At 33.8% G+C, this 26,935-nt stretch overlaps 1 protein-coding gene across 1 annotated transcript in view; it reads right to left on the bottom strand.

Moving 5' to 3' along the window:
- The window catches only part of KLHL1 (kelch like family member 1), a 190,584-nt gene that overhangs the window by 11,451 nt on the left and 152,198 nt on the right, over positions 1-26,935 (bottom strand). The window contains exons 7-8 of the mRNA XM_064713523.1: positions 24,520-24,744; positions 12,087-12,249 (exon numbers count right to left, since the gene is read on the bottom strand). Of these exons, the coding sequence (XP_064569593.1) occupies positions 12,087-12,249; positions 24,520-24,744 (388 nt within the window). The remainder of the gene's footprint in view (positions 1-12,086; positions 12,250-24,519; positions 24,745-26,935) is intronic.

Below are 26,935 nucleotides of genomic sequence, written 5' to 3'. Positions count from 1 at the left end.
GATGTGAGAGCTGTCTCTGTAAAGCAATTACTCGTTTGGAAGCTTTTACTGTCCTAAGCACTCCATGAATTCAGAGCCATTTAAATGTGCATTTACCATTACATTTCATTGGTATGGATGCTGATGAATAAGGAAGCGCTGTACAACCACTAAATATGTCACTGAAGCCCGAGAACATTTTGGTAGTGCCTGACAGACATACCTGCGCTCTGACTAAAGCACCCAGGAGAATCCATACTCCTCTGCGAGAGATACTAAAGCAAATATACTTTTTTTTTTCTTTGGATTCAGACCTAACATATTTAACTTTATCTATGATTATCAGATGTCTACAGATGAAATAAATATTAAAGCATCCAATTCTGTTAATCTGTGGATGTTTACAGTGTCCAATTTGCTATTACACTCAGAGTAGTCATCTGAGCCTATAGAACAGCATGAAAATATATTTAAACGTGAGCAAAAACATTTACATTAATATAAAGGTAAATATAAATATTTACATATAGGTGTCTGCAAGGATATTATCTTTATTTTCAAAGATGGTGACTTGGTTCAGCTACCCATAGACAGTGATGAAATATTTTTTGTGACATTTAAGTTATGCTGACATTCTGTCCAGGCTGAGAGATATGGAAAATTGTACAGTACAAAACCCAGCAGAAAAAAACATGACTGCTGGCACCCTGAAGCCGGTAGACAACTATATGTCAGTAAGTGAATTGATCCCCAAAAATATAAACTATGATTAAGATTTCTGAGATTGTTGGATATTTGGACACGTAAACACTGAACATCATTTAAAAAATGCAAAGAACCAACACTTCTGCAGACTTGAGTGCAAATAATCTTGTGCACCCCTACTCAAAATCTCCACCAATTTGGTATTTTTTCTGGCATGGAAAGTTCCTCTTTAGTCCATCATCTTTCAACTGAAATAAATCAATAAGCTGATATTTGCACACTGAAAGTGAAATATACTCTCTCATTCCTCTATTCCAATTAAGTCAGCTAATAAAATATAGCTGAAGGCATTCTTGAGTTTCTGGTAAAAAGACAGCAAATGCTGTTCATAAGTAACTGATAAAAGTGATTGGGACCACCTAGTCTGTTGCTAAAATGCTCTCAGCTATTCAGAACAAAATCCATTTTTAAAATCATATTTTGGAATTAACATTTTAGAGTTTGATTATGTTTCTATTTTTTTCTCTAAGGAATCATTAATTATTTTTTTTTTTAATTTTACAAGAGTAAAATAAAAATAGTTCAGACAGGAAAAAGTAGTAACTGTTTAAAGCTCTGGTTGTGGCTGAGCTTGAACAATTCAGTCAGAAATTGCTTCCAGTCTTCAATCAATTTCCAAATCTGTATTCACAAAGGCCCAAAATGATTGGGGAACAGCTCTGCAACAAGCATGGAATATTCAGGATACTGAATCAGGAATCTGAAACTTTTGAAATCCTTATAATTAAAGCTATTTAGTAGTCTTACTTCCCCTTTTAGAGCTTAGGGTGTTGTTTTATTAGATGACTTTAAAATTAAACAATTTTTTCAGCTTTGTCCAACTTGTCAAAAATTTGTAATATAATTTCTCTGGGGAAAGATATCATGTATTTCTCTGAATTAACTGAATTACTCTTCATGGTATATCCCATCAAAACTAGAATTATTATAAAAATAATAATCATATATCCCTCCTTAGAGAGCAAGACCAGCAAGGAAAAGAAAGCATCCAGTACTGATCATTTTTATCTCCACAGTGAAAGTTCTGCCTGTGGAGATATTATAGATTTCTATTCCTAAATAGTCTACATTTCAGCTGATTCAGACACTGTGCATAGATATGAAATTAGGCCAAGCTCAGCCTCTTCTGTCTTTTCAGGGTTTTGTCACTTCTTTTACTAAGATGGAGAGAGATTCCTGAACATTTATATATATATAACCATATGTATAATTGGCTAGAAAAATGAAGTAGAGGTTTCAAAGAAAGGAAAGATCCTGACCAGCTGGATCAAAAACATTTATCTCAGTTCTGTCACTACAAACCTTTGATAACTAGTCAGAAAAGACAGTTTTAAATTCAGTTTGACAAGCCAACCTCAAAAGACCAGACTGCCTTTGATGTGAGGTGGGTATGGCTTGTGAAACCAGTTGAATCATGCCCTTTCTGCATTTCTTAATGAGGTTTTCCCTTTCAAAGTTCTTTCACTATGAATATCAAAGACCTTATCCAGTCTTTTGCTTAGACCCTTTTGTACCCTTCTCTGGCCTTTCAGTGTGTCTGAAAGAGTAGCAGAGAATTACTCTGGCACAAAAGATGTCTGCTTTGTAGGATTGAGGGTCACAAATAATTTTCATCAGTGCTGGACTACTGTATTGCTGAATCAGTCCATACCTGGCCTAGGAATCAGACTACAGAGAGAGATATCTATCCATGCTGCCTTGATTAAGCCAATGTAGCTCACTGGCAAAAGTTGAAAATACAATAATTTTGTGAATGGAAAGCATTAATGAAGTCTTATTTCTGTGTGTAAATTTGGAAGGTTATTTCATGCATTTGTATTGCAATAGGGAAGTAAATCAAAAGTAGAATTTCATCCCGCAAAAATGGAAAAATATATAGTTATGGAGTAAGTTCCTGGAACTGAACTCCTACTTAGTAGTAGTAGTAGCAGTAATTACTAATAAGTTAGATGAGGGCCCTCACAACTTGTTCTAAGGGCTGGTGTTTCTGCCATGAAAGGGGATTTGGAACTCGATGGTATTTGAGGTCCCTTCCAACCCAAGGCCTTCTATGTTTCTGTGACATAAAATATTGAGACAAAAACACCCTTTGCATGGATAATATTGTTATGAAAAAATTTGACTTCCTCCGCTGGAAATTTTAGTTTCCTAACAGAAAGAACTTGTTTCAAGCAACTTTGACTGTAATCAGAATTATATGGGGTACATTCTTTGTACAAGACCATGGACTCAATGTAGATTCCAACAGTTAAAAAACCTTCTTGACCTTATAAGGCTATAGAGTAGGTACAGCAAATTAGTCTTTGTAAATTCATCATTTACTATAGCATGTGCATGAGGACCTTTATTTACTCTATTATTAAGACACACAGTAAACCTGCCATTAAATAAGAATTTTCAAGGAATCCATAGAATTACTTAGTTCTAGACTGAGATGATGTTTATGATACTAATTTTCTTTGTGAATTTAATAATTTTAGACTATAGAGTTGTTCCATTTTTTTGTCTCAGTATCCATTTATTTAATGATTTTGACTAAAATATTTTAAAATATCTACACTTGTTTGTAGTTTCCACAGTTGAGGAAGAATAATTTCAATATGTGTCTCATTTTTCCTATAGTGGGATACAGAATAAAAAAAAAAAAAGAGTTTGATTTAAACCAGAAGTTAACAAACATCATATTTATTAAACAGCAGCAGCATAAAAACTGTAATAAAAGAACATTAAAAATCTTCTCAGGATTCAAATTAAGTTATGAACTATTTATAGGTACATTTAGAGTAAAACATAGTATAAACAGAGACAAAGTTTTTAACCAAAAAGATTCTAAGGCTGGTAACCGGTGAGCTAGTCTTTGAAGTATGTTTGTTATTCTTCCCATTGCAGAAGAGTTTCACGAAGTTCATTAATAATAGCTAATAATTTCCTAAGGCAAGCTTGAGATACTGTCTGGTTAGTCAGATGATGTAGATGAAAGCAGACATGTGACAGCATGATTTTTTTTGGCAATAAAAAGTGCTGCTGTAATTTAGCAGCATGCAAAATATCTGCATCACACTTAATATACTGATTTGCTTGTAGTTAGTGACAATATTGTGGGCAGAAAACATTTTCTTTCCTCCTTACATGACAATAACTATGTATGCCAGTCAAGGTATTTTTCTTAGTTTTAATGGCTTAGTTAAAGAATAGAAAAGAATGACCAATAAGGCATAAGAGCAAAGAAAACCTCAAGCAACAAAAGCTATGAGAAAAAAAAATGGCACTGATGGGAAATGTAGTAGTTTTGGTCATACTTTCTTGTCTTGATAGTTTGGGATGAAATTTTGAATTGTTACTTCAGCCTTAAAAACACAATTAAGACATATTAATACTACCCTTATTTAATATTTTTGAGCAGTTCCCTAGTCTTTGCGGAAGTATGAAAATTATCCATGCATTGCAATTGTATGCTGACTTGCAAAAAATCTTAGGTCATTTAGCTTGTGATCTTCACAATGAACAAACCCTTCTCTGTTCAACAAACTCAACCAATAATGCAAGATATTTCTGAAGCTGGTCTACTGAAAGAATTTCATCTTACCCAAATATTAGCTATTAAGAAGTTAATCAAGTTTCAAATTGGATAAATAGGAAGTTAAGAGTGGAGATGGCTTTGCATTCTATTCTGCTGAGTATAGTAGGTATTTGTCAGCTGTTGTAATGCCTGTTGCCCATAAAGGTGTTTAGTTGAGCATTAAATTCATATTTAGCTTTCTCTTATTTCAGTCAGATGTGTATATTTAAATATCCTTCCAGATGACACACATGTGGAAATAAGGAAGTATGTGAATACACATTATAACACACAGGAATAACATATGTACACAGGTCTGTGTGTGTAGTCTAAGTTGAAGCCTACATCTGGTGTGGGAAGGATCTCTGGACTGCTCCAACTGCACTGCACAAGGGCTTCCTTCCTGTCCCAGCACACAGGCATCAAGAACCATGTGAGACAGGTTCAGATTCTCATACTCCATCTCCTGCTACAGATAATAATGAAAAGCTAAACTTTAGTCATAATAAACAATATATGATATTAATACTTTTTGCAGTCTTGACCACAAGAAAGAAAACAGTCATTGCTCACCGGTTTTAAAAAAAAATCTGTGCTTAACTGGGGAAGCTGCACGTTTGAAAAATAGGCAGTGAATTTTCCTAGGTATTATCCACACTGCTTCCCACTGCCTAGACTGGTGCATATATTAGATTTAAAAGCTTAAATTAGGTGGAGTGACACCACTGCCTTTTTCTGCCATGTATTAGGACTAAGTTAACTCACTATGTCTGTCTGGCCTGAAGTACCCATGCATGTGTGGGGAGATAGAATGTAAGAAAATAAAGATACTGTAGAAGGTAATCTCACCCCTGAAAAGTTGCAGCTGCACTAATCACCAAAGATTAGGAACAGGCCTGCTCTTAAGAGGCCACAGCTGTGTCTAATAAGGATGAGTGATGTAAAAGAGTGGGTTAGGCAGGTGAGGAGAGAGTTGGAGTTTGTTGGCTGTACTATGAAGAAGGAGTTAGTGATGTAAGGAGCTGCCTATGAGAAATCACCAGGAAGGTATGGAACTTTCACAATAACATAACAACATGTATGTCCAAATTAATTCATACCATCATACCATACTAGGTCATATGCATATTTATGTAGAATTCATTACAAATCTTACAGAACAAAAAAAAAAAAAAAAAAAGGAATTATGTAGTGGAGACAAATGGTTTCTTATTCTAAAACATGAATGACAGACCTAATCACAAATTACAGTCATTCCAGCTAGTCTGAAAATTTTGCTGTGTGGGTAATGGATGAAGAGAAGGGCATCTAAAAGATGTAGATGAGCAGTAAGCATTCAAAGTAGAAATGTGGTCCAAGCATCTGGGATCCTGGCCAGAGTACAGCCAGAGAAAATAGGTTCATCAAGTTCCCACTCTGTAAATCAGCAATGTTTTTAGCATCTGTTGTCTCTCCCACTAAGGACTTAGTTTCTGAAGAGGAAGGTGTCCTAGCTGCAGATCCATCTGCCTTGGACTATAGAAAAAAATAGTGGCTTTATATTAAAGATGCATGATTTCAGGAAAGCTTCATGATTTCACTTTGCTCTTATAAGAGTGACATAAATTTACCTACCTTGTATCTTTATAAGGCTAGCCTAGCCCCACAGAAAGAAAAGTAGACCTGTGCAGAGTTTCTCTCTTTACAGGCTGGATGCAAAATAACAAGTTAAATCTTGCTTGAGAAAGGGAGACTATAATGCACTTTGAATTAAATGATATGTTCACTGAGTTGCATGAGACCCCCATGCAGAAAATATGAGTTTGTGTGCAAAAGCACAAAAGATCAGACCAGGGCACTGAATTAGTAATAAGCCTTAATGATTCTGCTAAGAGAAAATGCCACAGATAGTTTATTATATGATGCATGAAAGCCAAAGGAGCAGAACTCCTGGAGGAGGCCGTAATCAGCCATACAATCAAGTTTTGTAGGTGGTTATATGAATGTAATACATTCCTAATTCTCTCATGCCCAACACTGAACTACTATTAAGGACTTTGTGGAATTATTAACCTTCGTCTCTCCAAGGTCACTTCAAAGCAATTATAGTCCTGGTGAGTGACTACCTACAAGATGATTTTGAGAACCTTTCTTGTGCTCACACTAATTTGGTTTGAATTTTGCTACTTTTCTTTAAAATTAAGGTTCATCAGGCTAAATTTTCTGATAGGCACTTTGTAATAGTCCATAATAATTTTAAGGGACATGTTAAACTAAAGTAACTGTTACTTACAGCAGACATAATATTGATCTAAATAACACAAGTTTCTTTCCAGTTTTTCTCATTAAACGGCCTGAAGACAAAACATTCCACTGTGCATATGCCAACATCTCTATTGGGCAGCTTTGTGTTTCCCTTTCAAAATGAAACAGAGAATAGCTGGGAAAGCACTGCCAAAACAATAATCCAATTTATGACAATCCATTACTAAATGAATCCAATTATTGCAAAAGTGGTGGAACTGAATGAATGTAACTGAATATAAATAGATAAATAACTATTAAAAAAATCCCAAAGCTACATAGTTATTAAGGTCTCTCTACCTAACGAGTAAAATTGAAAATGCAACACATTCATTAGCACAAATGTAAAGGGAAAAGTAATAAATATGTATATACAAATGCATTTTTTAAAAATAAAAATTAGTATATTCTATCAGTACTTAAGCAGAATTATTAGGATGTAGAATCTGATCTAAATTCTATCTGATGCAGTTAAATAAGAGATCAAATTTTAACATTACCAATTGAAAATAAATAATTACTTAAAGGACACAACCAGGAAAGTGGGTTTTTTTCATGCTGGACTGTCTTTCAACGATAATATGAAAAAAAATCAGTGTCTCAGGCAAACAGGAAAAAGGACTTTTTTTCAACATAATTGATTGAGAGAGATGAGGCTTGCCAAATAACTCCAATTTTAAACCTGTTGGATTTAATTAAGAGGATCTATGCTTAGGGGTTTGTTCCTGTAAAGGACAATATCTCTGGGTCAGTTTATGCATCTTCCCTGTAGTCTTGGCATTTCACTTTTCTGCTAAACATGATCACCAGTCACAGGCACAGTGGCCTATGGAGGACACCACACTGGAGCAGGAGGTAATCTCCCAAAGGACTGCAGCCCATGGAGAGCCCATGATGCAGCAAGGGAAATGTGTGAGGAAGGAGGGCAGAGAGAAGGGTCTGACCACAACCCCCATTTCCATCCCCCTGCACCAGTCAGGGCTGGGGCTATAATGCGATGCAAGACATAAACTGAGACTAGGAAAGGGGGGAAGAAAAGTGGCAATTTAAAATTTGGGGTTGCTTCTCATGAGCCAGAATCTATTTTTATTACTAATGAATTGCATTAATTTTCCCCAAGTCCAGACTATTTTGCCTGTGACAGCAAATGGTAAGCAGTCAGATGGACATTGATGGGGAATAATATTTTCTTGCAGCATTTCTCCTTGCTCTATTACTTTTCTTCAGAGGCAACAAACACCTACAAAGCTTTTCTTTTCCTCAAATAAAAGTAAAATATTATTTAAAAGAATACTTGCACATTTGTATTTCTAAAAGTTAAGATTAAACAATTCCTTGCTTTTTGTCATCTATCATATACCAACGGTGTTCTGTGGTATTTAATAAGAACAACAGCAGCAGGGGGAGATATCAAGTTCACTATAGAACATATTTGAGGATGTGGCAATCAATAAAGGGCAGGACTCCTTTTCCTTGACTCCACAAGATGTTAGCATGAGTTTGAGCTGCTTGCCAGTGTGTGTCAAAGTCATGATTTTTGGCACTGCTCTGATGTTCTACCATTCAAAGTCAGCCTGTGGATGCTAGCAACTGCTGAGGATTTTATGCTTTTGCAACATAGATTTACTGATATTCATTAAAGGGATCAAGACTAAAGGTCCAGACTTTCATGGCAGAAAGCTAAAGTTGCTTCAAAAAATATTGATAATTTTGAATATACCAGTAGAAATGAAGGAATTTTTTTTTTGTAATGCAGTCTTTGTGGACAAATCATAGGGCAATATAGAAAAACTTCAGTTACGGTAGTGACACAAAAATGTTTAGAATAACGCAAATCTGTATGATACAGAGAATGTTTTTGAGGAGTATGTATTCCTGATGAAAGTGTGTAAACTAAATTTCATTTTCACTTAGCACTACACCATTAGCATTAAATACGTACTGAAATTAAAGTAGTGGAAAGGTTTAGCGTTCTTAGGGAATAAGCAGTTCATGTATTAGAATTTTTAATAGAAGGATAATAAATAGCTATGGTATTACCTGTAAATTTGGAAGCATTTATGTTTTAGGTTAATGAAAGGATTAGTATTTGTTGGATTGAAGATGTCGACTAGATTTTTGTTTTTCTTGAGCTTAAAATCAAGAAATTAAGAAAAGCTTGAAATAGTTAAGTGATAATTTCAAAGAGTTTCTGGCAAATATAGACCTTTTCACACTTTTTGTTCCTTGATGCTTCTAACTCATACTGAAGAGAAGTTCTGTTGCTTCAGCACTATCTGCTGACAACTGTAGAATGCTGATCTTATATAGAATAACTTGCGCACTACTTACACACCACTTGTGTGACCCCCAAAGAAGATTCAAATAAGTCATCCCAACTTTTGGCTTACTATCTGCATATAAAAAGCACCATCCTCTACCAGTTTTTTTTTTTTTTCAAAATGTAGATTTCCATCCCACATTTAGTATTTTAAGACCCATATCTATTGCTGATCCGAGGAGGCTCAGGCACTTTTTCTCTTCCAATATCTGCAACAGGGTTGTTAACAGTAACAAGGCAGAAGGGAGGATACTGTTTCCATATCAGAAGGAATTACTGACCATATTTCATCCCAGGAAATTCTACAGTCATGGCAAGTCCTACAACACCTATATTTAACAAAATATGTTAAAAAACTGATAAAGCCATCAAGTTAAAAATAATTTTTATATATTGTAAGGATAACACACTCCACTCTTGTGTTACTGTTTGACTATGAGAAACAAGATGTAGGAGATGGAGTCTCCAAAGCCTCAGCAAACATTGTTAGTGGTGCCTGGAACTTATTGTTGACTTGGGAAAGCAAAAATATCACTGAAAAGGAAAATTCTCAGATTTCAGTCTTTGGTGTTAGATAAAACCACATAACATTACCCTTTTTATGAACCAATAAACAGGTGTTTAGAACCTGATGAGAGGTTTGTGGACACGATCTTATTGTCCCCATATTACTTTTATTTCATCTCTATTTTCCCAGCTGAATTGCAGCTATTTTGTGCATGCTTCTTTGCCAGCTGTATCAGTTTTGCTGCTTTTCTTTTGTACAACATGCATTCTTGATAGTCATGGTACACATTATATAGCCTTTGCAATTTCACTTGAACTGCCTTTGATATGGATGACCAGAATTCCACACACTAACACAACATATTTTCAATATTAATAAAATTTTATGCATTCTTCAGTAGCATTTCCTTTTATTCCCCCAGATTTCTTCTTCTGTTCTTTTTCTGTGCTAACAACATACAAAGCTTTTTTCACCTCTTCTTTTACTTCTTAACGTTAATTTTCCTCAAACACAAGGCTTGTTAATTCACACATAAACTACTACATATACTATTTGTGTTGCTTCTTAAGATCATCCAAATTAATGTGGCCAACATGAATTTGGACATTTGACCATCGTGTATTCATGTGGCCAACATGAACCATATGATATTATTTTCTTTGGTGTTACTTGGCTTGGTAATTTAACTAGCTTGCTCCTGCTGTTATACTCTTTTAACCCAGGACAGATCTGTAAAGAATTCCAGGGATTACTGTGACATCCTAGTTATTGACATCCTAGTTATCCTTTTCTTCTTCAAATCCCTTTACTACTCACCTTTTTTTCATCTTAAGTATTTATTTCATATGTAGCGCCAGATAAATTGCTCTGTTGAAATTCTGGTAAATAAATTTGCCATGCGTCTTTCTTTTATCTCAAAAAACACCTTTATCTTTTATTAGTTGTTCTAGCTCTCCTTACAACTAAGACATTTAAGAAAATGAATATTGCCTGCCTTCCTCACTGAAGGATAGTAACTATTATATCCTATTACTCTGGGAAATCTGGAGGTAACAACAATCCAGGTGACCTTTGTGTGGGGAGGGAAAGATACTCCATTAAGCCCTCCTGGGTGAAATAGCACTGCAACTTCTAAATGTAATAAGGCAACATGAGTATATAAAAGAGCCCTGGCAAATGGGCTAAGTTTAAAATTTAAAAAAATCCCAAACTTCAGATAGTTATCTCTAAATTGCTGAGAAATTCAGTAGGATTTTATTGCTTCAATAATTAAATATATTTCAAAATAGTTTATGATGTACATGTTGACACAATCCTTTTCCTATTTTAGGAAAGATGTTGATATAAGAATTTCAGTGAAAAAGCATTCATTTCTGTGCATCCTGTTTTGCTGAATTTAGATAGTACTGCTTTCAATTTGTTTGAGCAGCAAAATAATTGATAATTTACTTGCATGGTCTACACAAGTGAGCTTCTGAAACATTTCAATACATCAGGAACTAATAAGAGGTTACTTACAAATCAATATCCTGACTCAGAGCCTGATGAGATCAGAATATGAAAGCTTGAAGTTTTTTATTTATTTTCGTCATAAGCCAATTCCTTTTTCTGCTTAAGATTAATTTAAATGGAAAACAAATTCAGCCAACTATAGGGCAATGGAAAATCACGAATGGAATAGTTTCTCACATTAAAACACAATCTTTTGTGTTTTAATGTGAGAACACAAGAAGTGGCTATACTTTTTCAAGTCTTTTAAAAAACTCACATTTGAAATATTTAGCATCCAGTATCCATTTTATGTAAAGTGCCCAAAGCAGTGTGAGATACACACATGCAGAATAGTTTGTAGCACTCTCACTTCAACAAGCATCTAATGCATTTCATTTATTTCCTATTTAATTCACTGCTGAAGAAAGAAATCATAATGAATAACCAAAAAAAACCTCCTCAAAAGTTCCATATTAAAATGGAAAAACTTTCTTCTTTTGCTGAATGTTAAACCCAACATTGTGTTTCTCAATGAGATCCATTTCCATTATCCTGAGGAATGCAGCACATGTCAGTTGTATGGAAAGGCAATGTAGCAATAATAGCACTGGGAATTTGAAAGGTTCTTAAATTGGTTTTCAAGTTGCAATTCTTGGCATATTGGATATTTTTTAAAGATGGGTACTCAGATAAAAAGAATAAAAATCAATGGCATATTTCTACTTGTTGCAGGGAGAGCACTACTTTTCAGTTTTCACTGGTGTCCATCCTACCTTGTTTGGACACAAATAACATCTTTTTTAATTTAAAAGTGTTTTATATAAGTCATGAGAAATTCAATTGAGTATCTTTTAACTGGGAAGCATTAAATATATGGTCAGCTGTGCAAGAGAAACAAAGCTGGAATATATATGCATAATCATATGCTGCTCTTCATGACTTTAGATCAATTGTTCCAGGGTTTTTTCTCTAGATGTAGCTTCTGCTAGTCTGCTGCATGGCTTATGCACCACCGAAACCAGTTTCTTTCAGAGTAAGAGGGATATTAAAGCAGCTTTGACCATTTGATCTTCTTTGGAACAATTCAATGCCACCGCAACTTAATAAGGGAAAGCAATGACCATTAAGCTTCATTGGTTTTCAAAAGAAGTGTTTCAATCGTGTAAGCACACCCTACTCACTTGCCATTTAATGCTGCTACTCCAACAGTGCTTCTGGCAATTGACATACTTGCCACAAATGTCCACTGCTGACTTTGAGGGTCCCACCTCTCAACTGTGTTCAAATAACTCCAACCATCATGTCCTCCCACCGCATAAATAGGCCCTTCAAGCACTGTAACTCCTAAAATGGAGGAGAAAGTGAGAGAAGATAAAAGTGTGTTTCCTCTGTCAATAGTAAAAAATAAAAAAGTTTTCCAAAACACAACCAACAAATGAACTTTTATATTAAAAATGAAAATGGAAATACCAAATTGAGATTTGATTAATTAAGAATCAACAGACAGGAATAAAATTAATGCCACTCCACATGGCTCTATGAAAAACAGGTCTTGTCAAACAAATTTAATTTCATTTCTTGAGAGGAGTGTTTGCTTCAGAGAATAACCTGTCAATGATATGATCCTCTTAGCTTTCTCTATTCCCTTTGGTTTCTTGTAACATTCTGATCATGAATTAGCTCTTTAGAATAGCAGTAAAGCACACAATAAAGTAGGGACTGGATACCTGGTAGATCTCTCATTATTGTCAACCTAAGAGGGATTTCACTGAATGGAATTGCTTCTAGAGGAGTTGAAGTCTGTTTTTTGCACCATTTTTGTCAATCACATAGAAGAAAATGAACAATTCGTCAGTAGCAGGAAGATTGATGGACTGGTACAGAATCAAAAAAGCCATTTGAAGGCTTGAGCAAGTAATTAGACTGAGAAATTTAAGCTGCTTCCTCAGTTTCATTCTATCAAAAAAGAAAAATAAATAGCCACACAGCTTTACAGAAAAATAATGTTGGATATATTATAATAATTTATCGAACATATGAGTATTCTTTTATCTACTGAAAAAAAAATGTAACGTGTGAAAACTGAAGTTGAACATATTTCAATAAGAAACAATTTTTTAACTGTGAACAGTTTGAAAGACCCAGTCAAAGGAATTGATGAATTCTCTATCTCACGGTCTCCTCGGTTAAGCTTAGAAGGCTCTAGAAGATAAGTTATAGCTAAGCACCATTTGTTACAAGACAGTGAACTCAGTAATTCCATTCTATGAATCCATGATCCCAAATGAACATTGCTCTGAAAAATCTCAGGCTAAATCCAGTCCTGTTTCTAAGTCAATGACTTTTTTATCCTCACTCCATTTCACACAATTTGAACTCATCAAAAAGTCAGAAAACAAGAAATCATTAAAGTTGCAGAGAATGGCTTTGTTTTTTTCTTGCAGGAAAGTCTATCTTTAATTTTCAACCATGTGAACTTTCCACTTTCTGTGTAGAAATGTTTTGTCTTATTTCACAAAACGAATTCATTAAAAGCTTATTTTACCTTAAAACTATATTTATCCATGAGTTTGAATATGTTTCACGTCAGTGTTCACAGAAAATCTTCCTGCACTTTGGATGTTGATTTTTGTTTGTCAATATTTTTTTAACTTAAAAAAGAAAATAATTTAAAAAAGCCTACTAACCCTTAGAAAAATGCTCCTCCAAATGAAGGTTGAACCTTTTCTTTTTCTATAGAACTCATTCTCCAATTGTTTTCATTGCCTTGCCTAGAAATTCTTTCTTTTCAATCACATGTTCCAGTTAAAATTTCTCCAGAATATTAAAGTGGATATTAATCTAAAGTAATGATTCATATAGCTCAATATTTCATCTCAGAACATAACCAGTATGTGGGAAGATGTGTCAGTGGTCACATAAAAATTATGGGATTATATGCTAAAATATGTAGTTTGGACGTGATTTTTATCTACTCTAGTATCTAATATTTTAAATATTTTTAAATCCTGAACAATGAGGTTTACATTGTAAAAAAAAATTTACCATGGCTTGCTATAAAAAACATGGTGCCCCTTAGCTTTTTCATCTATATACTCTTCATTAAATGCAAAGTTAAATAGAAAATCAAGTTCTTTTTGGGATAAAAAATGAATCATATTCAAAGGAAGTTCAGAGGGGTAAACGTTTTTATACACATACATGTACACATAATTGGTGTCTAGACAAAAACACAAACCCTCTCACTTTCGCACACAAGCAGTGTTATATTATTATGAAGTGAATTTCACAAGGAATCTATGATGCACATAAAAATCACATCTTTTCAGTTTCGAAATTTCCAGCTTTTATTTCCTGAGATAACTTATTTGCACTTTCACTAGAATAGAAAGTGTTTTCCTCAATTACTCTTTTTATCTCATTCAGTATTTAATTTTTTTTATTTCAAGTCCTTCATATTTGAGCTTTATTCTCATCTATTTCCTGCTGGAAATTAAGCCATTACAATTATTTAATTCACATTTTGTAGGAAATTTGATTTCCTCTTAATCAACATACCATTCTTCCTGCATTTTCATGGAGCTATTTTTTTTTTTTAATGACAATGAAAAAAGATAATCTCATTGCATTAATATAATGCTACTTTCTCTCTGCATTTCTTGTTGCAAAGAGAGAAAAGTAACATTGAGTAACTGCACTTTATACAGAAAATAGTCTTCAATGGCTGCTCTGTTCTTCTCATCATGACTTTTCTGAGTTTATACAATGCAGAGAGAACCCTGTGAGATGCACAGCTCCTACTGATTTTTTTACCCATTTTAGAAACCAATATACCGCCCTCAGTAGTTTCTGGTGCCCTTTTGTGGAAGCTGCTGCACAAACTGTTGCTTCTGCTGGGTTGCATCTCTGGTACTTGTGTTTCGACCAACCTATATATGAAACCCCACATTTGATTCTTATGTTTTCTAGGAAGCCAGGATGGCAGTGTTCTAAGCTACACAGAAGTATTTACTTTCCCCATTAGGCAGTGCTTGAATCATATGTTTGAAAATATTCTAATGAGTAGTAATGATAATGTAATCATCTTGCCCAAGTAAGTATATAAATACACATTTTATATTACAGGGACTGTGTCTTAGATGAAAAATTCAATATTCAAGCATTAAATCCAAGCATTTGGATTCATTCTAAGCTTAGATGCCAGAATGTCTATGTGATTTTTTTATCACACATATGGACTAAAAGATATTCCCAAAGGTATTCCTTGTAGCCTCCTTATGCAGGATGGATTGCAGTGCACCTCTTCTCTGACTGAAATTACTGAACACTCCATGATAACAGCTAATGGCAGCACCACAATCAAAATCTTAAGGGACACATTCCCCAAGATCACAAAGCAAAATATTTTCCAATAAAACTGATGAAGCAAGACTATTCTCTTTTCTGAATGTTCCAGGTCATTTGTTTTAATAGAAGAAAAAAATTAAATTCATTGTAAGTAGTCTGTGTTGAAATGTCAGGGTTCCAATACTATTACCACACTGTAGAATTCCTCCTCCTTAAAGAGCAAAGGTACTGAACTCGATATACCTTTTATTTTTTTTAAATGGTGCAGCCAATTTCTGCTTAGTCTCTTGAGATAAGATTTTTCATCTTTTTGTAGTCAAGATACTGAGCAGTGTGTTAGAAGATCAGAGTTCATTTCAACTTCATGTGACAGGTTTTCATGTTCATTGTATAACCTAGTATACTGATGTCAGAGTACCTAATTTTGTTTTCTGTCATCTCTGTCCACAAAATAATATACATCCACCTATATTTACACTCAGAATGTAGATATTGAAAAATATCTATAGGAATGGGATTTTCCTGTTTATAAATGAGAAAATAACTATTTCCAGCTGACACTTGAACTCTTATTTGTCATTGAGCAAATTGCACAGAAGAATAATGCTTTTGCCTCTTTCAGGAGACTTTGCTAAGAGAAGAGAAAGGACAGAATGCCCTCAGACATTTTCTTCCTGTATGCCATCTTCAACAATTTGGCAAAACCAATTTAAGCCACAAGAAAAGAAAAAATCCTCTTGGATTTAATTTTTTGCATGATACTAGTGCTTTGTTGTTTTCTGACAAAAGTAATAAAACATTCAAAAAGGGAGTATTTTACTGTAAGAGAATTACATTAAATAACAAAAGTTATTTATCTGAACAAAGAAACTGAAAATTGGAGGAGTCAAATCTTACTTTTTTAATTTGTAGAAAATAATAATTCTGGCACTGAGGGAATAATTTGTTCTACCCATCTTTTGATGGATTACTTTCATTTAACTGGCACTGAATAGTTTGGCTTTCCTAGTTCTCATACAGTTGCAGAGCTGAACCATCTATGAACATTCCTTTTAAGAAAGGAAGCAACTTATTTTCTTAAGAGGAGATATGTTTTCAGCAATATCTTGAGTAGTTAAGTGCTGTAAGTGCAGTGCAGAGAAACCTTAATGTTTTCCTGAACAAAAAATCACCTGGAAAATAATTCTTCTAAGCATTTTGACCTAGGAATTTACAAAAGCAAACAGTATTCTTTCTAAACCAAATGAGATCTAAAAAACTAATTGTCTAGTTTGCAATGGCAGGCATTTTCCTTTTGATTGCCTTCAAAAAGCTATGCAGCACAAAACCCTATTATGCCTAATTAGGTGCTCAATCTGTACAGTTCCAATTATTTATACTTGAAGACTGGAATGGGATTTTAAATTGCTTTTCTGTAATGTTACAAAATAAAGGAGCGCTGCCTATAGAATTTTTAATTCTGCAGTTCCTTATCTGCCTGATGGACCTAATTTTACAGAAAAAAAATTTAAAATTTTATTTCTTAAAATTAAATACTTGTAAATATAGTTTCATACTGATATTTGGTTACAAAATGTCAAAGAAAAATTATCTGTGGTTCTAGCTTTACTGTAGTCTCTGCATTTGGATATTTGCAGAGATGTTAAATTTTAACTGGTAAGGATATACTTGTATCCAACAACTTTAAATAAGGACATTACCTTTCAAGAAGATAACAGACATAGAATATATCATGACATTGAAGGTGAGAAGACAAATCAGTAGTTTGCTATCCAAGTGTGAAGTTTGATCAAATAACATCCGGACTTTATTCTACCCTTTTTAGGCTCTGCATTTATTTTATGTCCAGGTAGGAGTACAATTTTTAACAAACTCTTTTCTCACCCATACCCACAGAAGCATATTTATACAATTTTGTATTAATTGTAATTAATATTGCTGCTTTTTCTTACTCTGTTTTTTCTCTCTTTAAGTCTTAAACCACATTTCTTCCATAGCAGTGGTATCAAAGAAAGTAAAGTCTAATTTGATTTAAAATGTACATCATAAATTAAATGATGAATAAATTCTTGTATTTAGTTCTCAAAGCCATAATATTAACTGACTGAGAAACACAAATACTGTTCTTTGGATGCTGCATATAGGACTGCCATAGGCTAATCTTGGAATTTACTGTGTCATTAATTGGAGAATTGGACCTGACCTACCTTCCTTAGAGAATATTCAGTGACTCAACATTGAAAATACCTATTCCTATGTAAATTCACAAGTATCAAGGATGGTTTAAAGAATTATAGCAATATCACTTCCCTCTTGGGCCAGAAGATATTACATTTACTTGCTAATATAATGCAAATTTATAGAAGCAAAGATCTGCCTGTCGACCCTCTGTTTACATTCTGGTTTGTAGATAAGACACTAGGTTCTCAATTCTGCTACACTATTATCCTGAGAACATGACTCAGAAATAATTATGAGTGTTGCTGTTATGATTTGTAACTCTTTAGTGAATTGGGTCATGATCTACTACTTAGTAAAGGTGCAAAGTAGAAAGAAAAGGTACTTAATAACTCAGGGAAAAATTCCCTCTGGTGTTTCCCATGATTAGGAGAAAAATCCAAAGCATAAATCTAATATACATGTAAACCAATATTCCAGACAAAATACTTTAAATTGTTTAGCTCTTATTGCAACCCACAGTGCAAGCAGTCATTTTTCCTGAGATTTCACATGGAAAAAATAATAATCATTTCACTACATGGAGGCATGTAGTACCAGTCAATGTTGCCTAAAATAAAGATTCTCAAACTAATCTCTTAACAGTTTCTTCTGGGGTATAGAAAACATCTATATCAGAAGATTGCTGTGCTCTGGTAAGCCAGTCTGTTGTGGAACTCTTCCACTCAATACTTAGTTGATGATATGTTTTGGCGTTTTTGTTTGTTGTGTTTTTTGGGTTATGGGGTTTTCTGTGCAAAGAAATCACCCCATAAAGATGGAGAAGACACATCTTAACTATAGCATTGCTTTTATGAGGTGCTGATGTACCCAGAAAGATTTACCATTGCGGAAAAATAAGATATTTACAATGGGATCTCGAGTTGAACTTTTATGGGACGTGAATCTTTCCCAGCTGACCCAACCTTTGTCATATCAAAATGATATGATATGGCATCAAAATGATATCAAAATGATACTGTATGGCATCATGCTCTGGAAATCTGGATTATCACTGCCCAGCTCAGTAGAATTTGGTCAGTATCATATAAATGATAGCATAAAGTGCTGTAATATTTTCAGTTGTCTGCATGCTCTAAGAAACTACTATCTGGAAAAGTTTCCTTTACCCAGCTGTTTGGCGCTGCAACAAACATTATGCAAAAATTTGATTATATAATTCAATAACTCTTTTATTTATAAATATTTCCTCCACAATATTGGGAAATTAATTAGTCATAAGTAATTACAGTTTTATCATATTAATAGGGTATGACCTAATCTGTTGGTTTCAATGCTAATTCAATTTTTTTCCTTTTACTGGCATTTCTTTCTTCCTGCCTTTTGTTTCTGATCTACAGGTTCACATATGCCCTGACATCCAGAATGGAACCTCAGATTCTCATACATCTGTCTCTGCACCTCTGCACTTTTTAATCTCCACAATATTTTTTTTTTACATACAGAAAACATACAAAAAAATCTGTATTCATAATGTTGTATAATTTAAAAAAATCCAAACCTAGAAAAAATAGCTACTTATTTTTGTTATATGTTAATAAAAAACATAAATTTGCCATTTTTGGCTCTTCAGTAGCCCAGGAATGGTGAAACATAAAAAGAGGAGCTATCATGCAAGATAGCAGAGAAAGAAAAACAAAGATCCCTTTTATCTTCAACATTTTTATAGTTTATTTTACAGCTACCATGAATGGGTGTGTTAAGGCTTTTATTTATATTCCTAGTCTATTTTAATGGTATCTACTCTTCGAGAATGCTTTCTGACAGACTGTAACTCCACAGACAAACATGTTTTTATTGGGGCTTAAGCACTTTCTAAAATAACACCATTGCTTAACTTCCATAGCAAAAGGTTTTAAAATGGTGGATGAAAGTTCAGCTCTCACTGACTTCAAAACTATCTTTCTAATTAGGTATCAAAAGAGGTATCATTCATCATTAAATTTTCAGTGTTGAGTAAGTAATAATCTATCTTATATTAAGGTTCATGAAAGAGGTAAAACTCAGATAGTTAATAATTTCGGTACTTTGCTGGGTATCTGATCTACTCTGCTCATGAAACCTACAGCCCACATTTTCCTGGTGGAACTGTTTCAAAAAATCTGTTAGTAGCACTCATTCTTCAAAGGCTTTGTTTCCTAACAAAATATTTGGCATAAAATTAGTTGGCCTTAGTTGGCCAAATAAAATTGGCCTTAGTTACAATGGGGTTCATCTGACAATAGAGGTGATTACTCATATTCATCTCATAAAATGCATCGTTAATAGATATCATTTTATTGCAATGACCTGATCATTATAAATTTATTGTATCAAATATGTGTTACCTATGTGTTTCTCCTTCACTTGTTTCAGGACAATCCAATACTCGTTTTGCTATTATGGATCTATTAAGTTTTCTAGTATCTGATACTTTTTCTGATATTGCACTGCAGGCTTATTTTAAGAAACTCTTGAAATTTTACAAATTTATTGTCAGAAATTATTTACTTCACCAAGGGAGAACAATGGGATTAAATATATCTGCTTTATGTCAATATTTATATAGAGAATTGTGATACAGAATACTATTTTTTTCGACTTACTGCTTTATGAAGGAATAATTTCACCAGAAATTACCAACTGGTAAGCAGTTCCATTGATGCTACATTGTTACTGCTTGCCCTTTAAGACATTATGTACTTCATCACTATCCTAGCTTTATTTAAATAGAAGTGTTCATAAAAATTTACTGTATTTTTTTTGTTTAGTTTTTTATCTTCAATAGTTTCTCAAAAATCAATATTTTTCACATCTCTCAAATCATACACACATACAGGCATAAATACCCAATAAAACACCATTGGTTTTCTTTTTAAAAGTACCAGTGCAACTGGAATTTAAGTTATTTTTGCATTACCAGATTCTCAGTTTCCAGTCTGCTCAATAGTATTTGCTGTACCTTAAGAAGCAGGAACTGTTCCCAAGCGACAAATAATTTAATTTTAAACGTGCTACATTTCTTATTCCCATGGAAATCAGATTATGCCACCACAGTTGCTCTACTCCATTGTACAATATACCTGCTTAGGCTGCTGAATCCTACACAAAATAGACCTCTAAAACTGCAGTTGTATTTATGCTCTAAGCTTTCACACAATGCAAAATTATTTCATAAACAATAATTCCTTTTGAAAATACAAACATTACTTCTGAAGAATTTCACTAATTTTGAATCAATGAAGTAGTCAACACTTGAATACTTTTAAAAGTAGATAAAATATTTTCTAAATTTTCATTTAATGATTTAAAAACTATACAGACTGAAAACAAGTAATTTATATGTCTATATTTTTATATAATTTTATTACCTATATTTATACATGTATTTTACTTCTGAGATTTACTATGTAGTAAGAATACTGATAATTCAGTTTCTCCACAACCTTTCCCTCTATTATTATTTCTCATTACTACTTGATAGGTTCAGAGCATCCCTGTATTTTTCCCAAGTAATTTTTTTCCCTTCCCTCTCACTCATGAGCTGGACTCTAGAGCAGAAATCATGAAAGTTGAGAATCAGGCTGGGTCTAAGAAGAAAAGTGGGTGTTCCCTCTCAGTGAAATATAGAAATTTGCCTTCATGCAAACCCATAGTGCAATCTGATATTTTGTCAGCACCATCTGAGATATTCTGAGAGTCTTTATCTTGTTGCTCCCTAACTACATGTATTGTCTTTCCACTTCTGAATTTTTAACTTAGTCTTTTAGTTATTCATTTCTGCACATTGCAGTTTCATGACAACCGCATTAGAAGCAAGTATTCACTCGAATTTCAGGGATAAACCTCAGTCCTTTAAAATGTATTTACATTACATATTTATTTTTTTCAGAACTGTAGGTTGAAGGCTAACCCACTGTATAAACTGAGAATTGGAAATTCTTTAGGTCTTCTGTGACCATTCACTCTGGGTAGAGTGAATTCTATCCACCCTAGACCTATATCCTCTGTAAATAAATCTAAGGCTTTCTCATCGGATATTAATATTTTTATAGCATTTTCACTCAGAAAAAGCTACTGGCAAGACTCTCTCTTCCAAGAGGGGAGGAGGAAAAATATATGTAACTTGCCTCCACTCTAAGCTGCACAGGATTTTAAGAGGTAATATCATGTCCTGTCAGCCTCCTTCCATGCTGATCATCTTGCAATTAGGTGTTTGACTATGGGTGGTGAGATCAGTATATTTTCAAAACCTAAAAAAGAAGCTTAGACACACTTTATACAGTTCATCAAAAGGACAGTTTTGAACACTTACCTGAAAAGACTACTGTTCTCCCCTAGTTTTACTGGAAACCTAATTTTCTCACTGTGGCACTTAAATTGTTTCTTTTGTAAAGATAAGTCAAATACCAGTTTTTTTCTAGCCTTTTTTTAAAATTTTTTAATCACAGTTTCATTGGATTTGATAACTAAAATCCTAATTAGTCTATCATTGGTTCCATATTTCCCTTCTCTCCCCTCCTCCACATAGACTATTAAGTTCAGTATGGAAATTGAAAAAGTGGAGACAGTGTTGCTTCATAAAACTGCTGAATTAATAAACCAGAATCTGTTTTACATTTTTTCACATCTTTGTCCTTTCAGTCTCTTTCTTCCTTTCCTACACAGATTTTGATTTGGTCTTCCTGTTTGTCAGGTTTCACCTTTCCCATATTTCATTTTCGCCTTTCACACACCTTTCTGGTATCTTATTGCTCTTTCATACTCCATTCTATTTTATGGACTACTCAACAGGGATATTAGAATCACTATTACTTTAAATAATAGTTTTGGATCCCACAGTCTGCCCTTTCTTTTTTGTACTTTAGCACCACTTATTTCAAACACTGCCATTAAAAGAGCTTTCACTCATCTTCAATTGGCAGCTTTAAAACAGCCTAACATATGACTTCCTATGCTATGGACTTGTACTACAAGGCCTGTCAACTTTTATTTCCTCATTTCTACATGTATCAACTTCTATTCATATGCTTCTTCTGAAGATTATATGAATACAGGATAAAGTGAATTGTATTACCTGGTTGTGGCCTTAGTTACAATGGGGTTCATCTGACAATTTTTTTCCTGTATCAACAAAAATATATCCATGTAAAGGATGGGGGCTTATTTCTATCCTGTATACAAAACCCAATTCAAACTGCTCTAGCGTTATTACTACATGGATATAACATAACATAGTTTAGAAAAAAAATAATAAAAAAAATTACTTCAGATTAACTTTCATTACAAAAGGCATTTACTAAAATAACTTTATAGGTCATTAGAAAAAATTAAAATAAAACTAATTAAATTCTATTCAGTAAGCTTCTCAGGTAATAATATGATTAGTATATAATTCCAGATAAAGAACACCTTTCTAATGCCTCCCAAACAACTGCATTTAATCATCCCAACTTAGACTTCTTTTCTCATTTTACATGTTGTTTGCAAAAAGCCTGAATTACTTCAATATAAAAATTCAAAAATTATTTTATATTAAGGAAAACAAAAACTCCTCAAATGGTCAACTGCCTAGTTAGATTTTTTTTCCTTGTACTGAAAGAATACCAGTTTTTCTCCAGCCATAATCTCAACATTCCTCAACTTAAACTACAATTTTTTAATTCTGTTGACCAAAATCATCTGTAAAATTATAGTCCAGAACTATTTTTTTAACTGATTACCAAGGGTTTTCAATCATAGATTCACCTCTTTTGTCACTGAGACAAAGATTTTCTCTATTCAGCACACCCTACTGTTTTATTATTACTTTCCTGTAGTTACAGCTGAAGTCATTGAATATTTACTGCCCTGGGGACCAGCACTGATTCTGTGAAATTCTCGAACACTGGCAGAGAAGACATGATGTATTTTTGCATTTAAATAGTGTATTTTCTCATGTATTTTCTAATTTACAACTAAATTTAAACTTAGGAAAAAGTTTTAAATCAGTGAGATATTCAGTGTAATGACGCTATCTCATATGGATTCCCATCACTGTTTTCTATTGTAAGACTTGTTTGACAGCAAGAGTGCATATGGACACTGCAAGTGTCCAATGACACAAGTGAAGGGCAGGAAAGCATGGCCATTTTCTGAGGTATTGATGGAATAGTACAACAAAGGACTTGCTGATTGCAACTCAGGGGAATGGACAGGATAACATTGTGTGTTTCATGAGGCAGCCCAGGCAGGCAGGCAGAATAACCACAAAACCACTGCTGAAATACAAAAAGTAAATTTGTTTCCTATTTATTACCTTCCTAACCAGGGGATGCCAAAGCAACACCCAGGCAGGAGGAACACAATCCCAGCAGGTGGCTGGGCTGCTGCTTGCACCCATTTATCAAGCACCCACTCATGCACAGTTTACCAATGTGCTGGGATCTCCTCTGGGCTTTTTATGACCTCTGTCCCAAAACAGGGAGCTCAAACATAAGCCCATAAGCCTCTCCAAACACCTATGTTGTCTCTACACAGGAATTTTACTTCTCAAAACAGAGATAAACAGCAGTAGGCATAACATATATATGGGGCTCCCACATTGTTATTCTTCAAGCCTTGGCATTCCAGGCTGAAATGTCACTTGAGCAAATCTGCCATCCTTCTTGCCATTCTCCCACTTTTAATACTTTCATCCCCTCCCCACTTGTGTCTGTGGGAGTCTGAGATGTTAATGGGTCAAACATTTGCCCATTTGTGGAGGTGCTAGGGTGCTTTGCACCCTACAATGTGCACCCTCCCAAGGGTGAGGAGGTGAAATTTTGAGTGGGTGATGGTGAAGCCTCTGGTCCGCATAAATCAGAGGGGGTGACCACCCACCACTGGAGGCCAACGAGAAGCAGACCTTGTGGAGGCAGGATAGTTCTTTTATCATGATGCAAAGCCTAGTTATTGTTACTGGTAAGAATGCTACTACAGCTTAAAAGCACTGAGTTTTCTATTAAAAGTTACATAACAAAAAAAAAAAAAAAAAAAAAAGTGGTATGTTTAAAAATATTTTTTTCTTACCTAAGCCATGCCTATGTGTTGACATAGGTGGTAACACAGTCCAAGCCTTGGTCTTTGGATTGTAACACTCAACAGTGTTTAATGTCTTCAAACCATCCCGGCCTCCAATGACAAACAGCTTGTCATCGATGACAGCAACACCAAACTGAAGCCTCCTGCCATTCATTACTCCAGCCTGAATCCATATGTTTGTTCTGAGATCATACTTTTCAATAGTTGTAGCTCCTGATGAGACATAAAAGCAGAACTACAAATATCAAAATTATAGATGCATTTAAATTAATGCTTAAGAGAATAGTCTAATGATTAATCTGAAATGTAAGCAGTGCTTTATTTTAATGAACACATAACAGTGCTTCACTTTCAAAATTTAAATAGCCTACAGAAAAAAATATTCAATATAATTATGAAGCGTTACTTTTTGGAACTAACCCTTTGGATTATAATAAAATGTTATAATTCCATGGAAAATAATTCTGTCAGGATTCATTCATTATGTGGAAGCAGCAAGCAATGAACCAAGTCGAAATAAACATCATGAAAGAAATAGGTTTGTTAACTGGACAAAAAAAGACATAAGTTAAATTCAATTTGTATATAAGTATAGCAGAGGAACAATGATGTAGGATACAATTGTATGTATTAAATTCCCTTCCAGTTTTATTAAGCCACAAGATACATGAATCAAATTTTGCATTCAGTTTAGAGAGTGATCTTTTTGATCCTAGTTTAAAATAAACAGCTGTAAATTCATTAATACTTAGGTTTGAAAGAACAAAATATACAGTTTATTTGATACAGTTTCTTGGAGGTGGTGCAGGGTATATTATAGTAATGCATATTCATAAAGTTATAATGTTTTATATGTTGAATCTATTTGTGTTAAAAGCTAGACCTGTAGCACGTGAATTCTGTAAAGCTGTTTACTTCAATAGAAAAAAGTACAGTTTAAAAGTTTTCTCATTCTGATTTTAGAAAATTGTACTTGTATAACAGTCTGAATTATGCTCAGCTACATATTTTCTAATATTGATTAAGTTTGGGTTGCCACAATATTTTATTATATTACATACTGAGAACCTAACGCAGGAGTTCCTGGAATGCTTAAATTCTGTTTATCCTATAAGATGCCTTGCTAATTTCTAATGATGATGAGGATGATAGAATAATATAATACTAACAATAGAAATGGGAATGTGAATAATGGCAAAAATCACCCACACAAAGTGAAATAGGTCTCATTCCTATAAAATCATTATTCTCAGGAACATGAATATAATACATTCTAGACTGCAATTCAGACAAGAAGACCTCTTAAATAACAGTAATTATTTTGATGGCAATGACCCTGCAATAGTAACACTCAAAATAGAGAAATCTTTAAACAGAAACGTGGTGGAACAACTGAAAGGTATCATCAGCAGAGATTTTAGGATATCTTTAATTGCAGATTTTTGAGAATTTCTTTTTTTATTATATTTAGACTGTGCTTCATTCCCATACATATGATCAAATATTCACACAGCTTAGACACTAAAAGAGAATAAATTTCTGCCTTTCCTAGGAAGAAAATTGGGTATTTCTGACAAAGGAATAGGTTCCTTTTCTTTAGCTCAATTGTTTTGATCTTGAAAGTAAAAAGATTTTCTGCACTTAGGAGAGGAGGCCAAGTCTTGATACCAATAGGATTTTACTAGACAAATTAGTTTAGCTATTTAAGAGTCAAGTCCTCTGGTTTATATAAAACCAATACCATATTGAAATATTGACTTTTCATCTATCACATATTTTATGACTTGAATGTATTTGCAAATAATACTCTAGAATAAAAGTACTATTACAATGCCAAATGTTGACATCACAAATTTACTCTGTAACCGAATAAAAGCAGAAGCTCTGAAGTATCCAGGGGTGCATCAAACACAGCACAAACAAGGCCATTGTTTTATCTTGACAATACCTTTGAGCTACTTTTGCTAAAATCTCCTGTCACTAAGCAGACTACAAAATAACTGTTTTCCCATTTTTTAGGAACCTTAATTCAAAAGGACAGCAATGTCATTCTTAGATTCTCTCACAGCCTTTTCTGCTAATTCTATAGTGACAAAATTTAACTTATGATAAGGCTACTGGAGATAAGAAATTCATAAATATTAAGGGTTTGGGGAAATTTCTTGGAAATCTGTTTTAGCATTTAAGTAACTGATTGTATTTTAGTACTTTGAATAGTAGTTCTGTCTTTGTCAGAAGTCTAAGTGGATCATGGAACTGTCAAATTGCAGAATCATTTAGGTTAGAAAAGACTTTTAAAATAATTCACCCTTTAACCCAGCACTGTCAAACCATCTACTAAACCCCAAGCGCCACATCTACATTTTTTTTAAATACCTCCAGGAATGAGGAATCCATCACTTCC

This window comes from Zonotrichia leucophrys, chromosome 1 (genome assembly GCF_028769735.1).
Source record: "Zonotrichia leucophrys gambelii isolate GWCS_2022_RI chromosome 1, RI_Zleu_2.0, whole genome shotgun sequence".
Classification (NCBI taxonomy): Eukaryota; Metazoa; Chordata; class Aves; order Passeriformes; family Passerellidae; genus Zonotrichia; species Zonotrichia leucophrys.
Note: the sequence above shows the minus strand (reverse complement) of the source record. Positions and strands in the feature narration are given on the sequence as shown.